The 3,773-nt window shown below is 56.5% G+C and overlaps 1 protein-coding gene across 1 annotated transcript in view; it reads right to left on the bottom strand.

Moving 5' to 3' along the window:
- Window positions 1–1,827: 1,827 nt before the first annotated feature.
- The window catches only part of TACC1 (transforming, acidic coiled-coil containing protein 1), a gene marked incomplete at its 5' end in the record, with an annotated part of 9,555 nt that continues 7,609 nt past the window's right edge, over window positions 1,828–3,773 (bottom strand). Inside the window, 7 exon segments of the mRNA XM_010020633.1 lie at window positions 1,828–1,896; window positions 2,367–2,487; window positions 2,716–2,822; window positions 2,918–3,078; window positions 3,180–3,223; window positions 3,486–3,562; window positions 3,672–3,773. The exon segment at window positions 3,672–3,773 is cut by the window's right edge and continues 30 nt beyond it. Of these exon segments, the coding sequence (XP_010018935.1) occupies window positions 1,828–1,896; window positions 2,367–2,487; window positions 2,716–2,822; window positions 2,918–3,078; window positions 3,180–3,223; window positions 3,486–3,562; window positions 3,672–3,773 (681 nt within the window).

Below are 3,773 nucleotides of genomic sequence, written 5' to 3'. Positions count from 1 at the left end.
GGTGAGCAGTTGTGTAGTCCGCATACCCCAAACGCTGACGGCTCGAAGGGAAAGGGAGTGATGCTCCAGTGGGCTGAGGCTGGCACTTTGACTTCCCAACAGGAATCATCTATGCGCATCACCTGCCAAAGGCTTTCCTGCCAGCCCATGGATGTGTGGGGAGGACAAAGAGGGAGGAAAAGAGGAGAAAAAAGGGTTTTCCTTTCTGTCAGCTGTGCAATGGGGCAAATATTCGGCACAAAGCCATGGATGGTGTCAGCCATCGGCTTCCCCACCACAAGCCACCAGCCTGGTCGCTGGGATAACTGGGAGTGCAGGGAACAGGCCTGGACTCTGCGTGCTAGGGCAGGCTGCTGGTATCTTAGTCTGCTTAAATGTATGATAAACTCTCTCTATACATCATAGAACTACTAAAATATAATCAAGTGTATGGCTCTGGCTTAAACACTGCATGCTCACCACGGGGATTAGAAAATAGAAGGAAAACAGCTCAATTCTCTTACAAAAAGGTAGCAGCAAAAAGGTTTGTGAAAGTCTTAGATAGGCTGGGTAGGAAACAGTCCAAAGAGCAAATACTTCCCTTACGTGATGCTTTATGACTCCCTGCTCAAGGCGATAGCAGAGAGTCCTCCCTCCATCACTGCAGCTATTGCCTGATCCCATCCATCCGCCTTCTGCAGGGTGGGATGGTTCTGCACTGACCCACAGCACCCCATGGAACCCCGCATCTTGAGGAGCTCCCTGGTTCCCAGCACAGCCAAAGGCGACCTCAGCAGTTTGCATGCCCGTGAACACGGGCTCCGAGGCGGCGCGGGCACCCTGCCTGCATGGAAAAGCAGATCTTGGGCTGCATCCATGGATTTCAAAGTGTACTTCACTGCTGCCTGGATCTGCCTGCGCCTGTCAAGGCTGGCTCTTGTTTGGTTCTCTTCGCATTCAGTGCTGCAAGGGCATTACTGACAGCAGCACGAGAGCAGGGCAGGGCCATGCTCCTCCTTTCTGCACTGATGGGGAAAGAGCCTTAAGTCAGCAGAATCATGAAGCAATTTCCTCCTTCCTCCTGCAACAGCCACCGTGGGAGCTAAGTTACTACAGGTTGAGTGGCCGTATCCGTGCTCCCAGGGGAAGGAGACGTGTAGCAGGACTGCGCCTGCCTGGAAGAAGTGAGCAGAGAGCCTCAGCGCTCATAAATGCTAATAAAGTGCATGAATGCAGAGACATTGGGTTCTATTGGCACAGCCAGGGATGAGGATGCTCTGTGCTGTCTTCCACCCATGGGCCAGAGACCGGGCCCAGCCCCCTGAACACCAACACCTCTCCCAAAACCAATCGACCTACTGGGAGGCTGCGTTGGCCAAAGGTGGCCACAAACCTGTGTAGTTTGGGATCCCCAAGCCCCTTTGCTGCCTCTCCCTTTCCCTTGCCTTCCTCCCCCCAGCCATGCACCCATGTGCCAGGTCCCCTCCCTAGTGCAGGGGCCAGCAGCTCCAACCTCGGCATCACCCACATCCCAGGGGCAGGACCTCATGGGGTCAACCTGTGCAGTGGAGCAGGAGAGGACAGTAAGTGACAAGAGTGTGTAGGGGCACAACTAGACCCAGACAAAGGGGACAGAGCCTGGGGGGTGTCACCTCCCAGCCGAGAGGTGGCATCGATGCAGAGGGACACGGACACGCAGCCTGACTGCAGGGATCCCGGAGCCCTGGGATGCAGGGAGCAGGCAGCAGGATGCTCTGCTCTGTGCCGGGGTCCTGGGGGTAAGGCAAAGTGCTGCACGTTACGAGGAAAGCGGCCAAGTGCAGAGTGCTGGGCGAGGGGTGCTGGGACTCAGTCCGCCTTCCCCAGCTTCGCGATCAGCTCGTCGCAGATCTTGGTCAGCTCCTCAATCTCCTGGTTCTGGAAGGAAAAGAGACCATGAAGAGCCCCACGGTGGCACAGATGGGAGATAACACCCATCCGGCTCCAGCTGATGCTCTGCCAAACCTCCTTTGTGCAGCATCCAGGGGCTGTGGGGAGCCGGAGCTCAGCCACCCTCATCCCAAACACATCCCGGTGCTGCCCATGTGTGTGCTGGTGGCTCTACCCATGCTCCAGAACAGCCAAACTCAAGCCAGCCCCGAACCCCCAGCCCCAGCGCTGCCTGTAGCCGTGCTTACACCCATGCAGAGCTCAATCCCCTTCATGGACAGGATGCAGTTGCACATTGCAACAACCAAAACCAATCTCAAAAACACAAACCAAACAAGCAAATGAAAAAATACCCCCCCAAAACCCAAACCCACGAAACACTTTCTAGGCCCAAAACCCAAAGGACACCTCCAGCACCAAGAGGATGCTCAGGGCAGCAAAGGGGATCCCGGTGTTACCTTCTGCTGCAGGGCTCTCTCCAGGGACTCGACCTTCATCTGCTCCTTGCGCAGCCCAGCGTGCAGCGCCGTGCTCTCTGCCTTGGCCTTCGCACGCACTTGGGCGATCTCCTCGTTGGCTCTATGGGGGTTTGGACACGAGGGGACAGTGGTCACTGCTGGGAACAGGCAGGAGCAGCACAGATCCCGGCCCCTGCGTGCCTGGGAGCATCAAAGCTGGTTTTCCCACATGGAAAACCTGCATGAAACAGGGTTAATTCTGCTTTTCACATCAGTAAGTTCCAAGCTCAGGAAAGCCACATGGAGACGCTGCCCTACAAGGTCTCAGAGCACCCAGCAATGCCCTTACTTGTCTAACTTCTCTTCTGCGTGGACTTTCAGGGCCTGGTACCGCTGCTCTTCCTGCTTGACCCGGGTCAGATAGTCTTGAGCACACTTCTTCAGAGCTTCTTCGTTCTGGGAAGGAAGAAGTACAGGGAACAAAGTGAGGGTGATGCTGTGGGACCTCTGCGTGCAGGGACCAGGGAGAAAGAGGAAACCAAGGTAAAAACCTTCTTAAAGCCTTCCAGGACACCCTTCAGGTTCTCGTATCTCCTGAAGAGATCCGACAGGGACCTCTCCACCGAGTTCAGGTCTGCCAGAGCCTGGTCCTTTTCCATTGTGAGCTGCTGCAGGTTCTTCTGAGACGTCATGTTCGTCCTCTGCTCATCCTCTGGGGTGGAGAATAAGCAGCAAGGACACGGGGACTGAGTGGGGACGGCTGTGGCAGCCACCTCGCTGCCCCCAGCACCCAGCTGGGTGATGGCACCTTACCTATCATCTGGGCAATGGTCTTCTCATACTCGGCCACGATTTTCCTAGCAGGAAGGGAGGAAAATAACCCAAGTAAGAGGCAGACACACCCCTACAGCTCTGCTGCCCCTTCCCCACACCACAAACACAGCCCAAGCAGGGGTCCTGGTGGTGCCCATCACCACTGCTCCATGCCAGTGAATGGGACTTTGATCCTGCAGCTACGAACCCCGCAGCTCAACACAGCACAAAGGGCACATCCCACCCCGATGATGCCCATCGCCTCCCTGCAGGGCCCCCCCGAGCACAGCAGGGGAAGGGTCCTACCGCATCTCCAGCACTTCCTGGCGGCTCTCTTCATACTTCTTCTTCCACTCTTTTGCCTCGATCTCCTTTGTGATTATCTAAGTTGCGGCAGACACAGGAGCCTTGGGACGTGCTCTGGGTGCTTCCCCTCGCTGTGATGCTCAGGGGTGCAGCCCAGGCAGGCCACGGTCCCTGTCCCCACGTTACCTCCTCTCGGATGAGCGTGAGCACGGCCGTCTTCTCGCACTCACTGAGGCAGATGCTGTCCAAGGGACTCTCGCTCCTGCTCACACTGGTGATGGTTGAGGG

The sequence above is a fragment of the Nestor notabilis genome, unplaced genomic scaffold (genome assembly GCF_000696875.1).
Source record: "Nestor notabilis isolate BGI_N333 unplaced genomic scaffold, ASM69687v1 scaffold22578, whole genome shotgun sequence".
Lineage (NCBI taxonomy): Eukaryota > Metazoa > Chordata > Aves > Psittaciformes > Psittacidae > Nestor > Nestor notabilis.
This window is presented reverse-complemented; position numbering and strand designations above follow the sequence as displayed.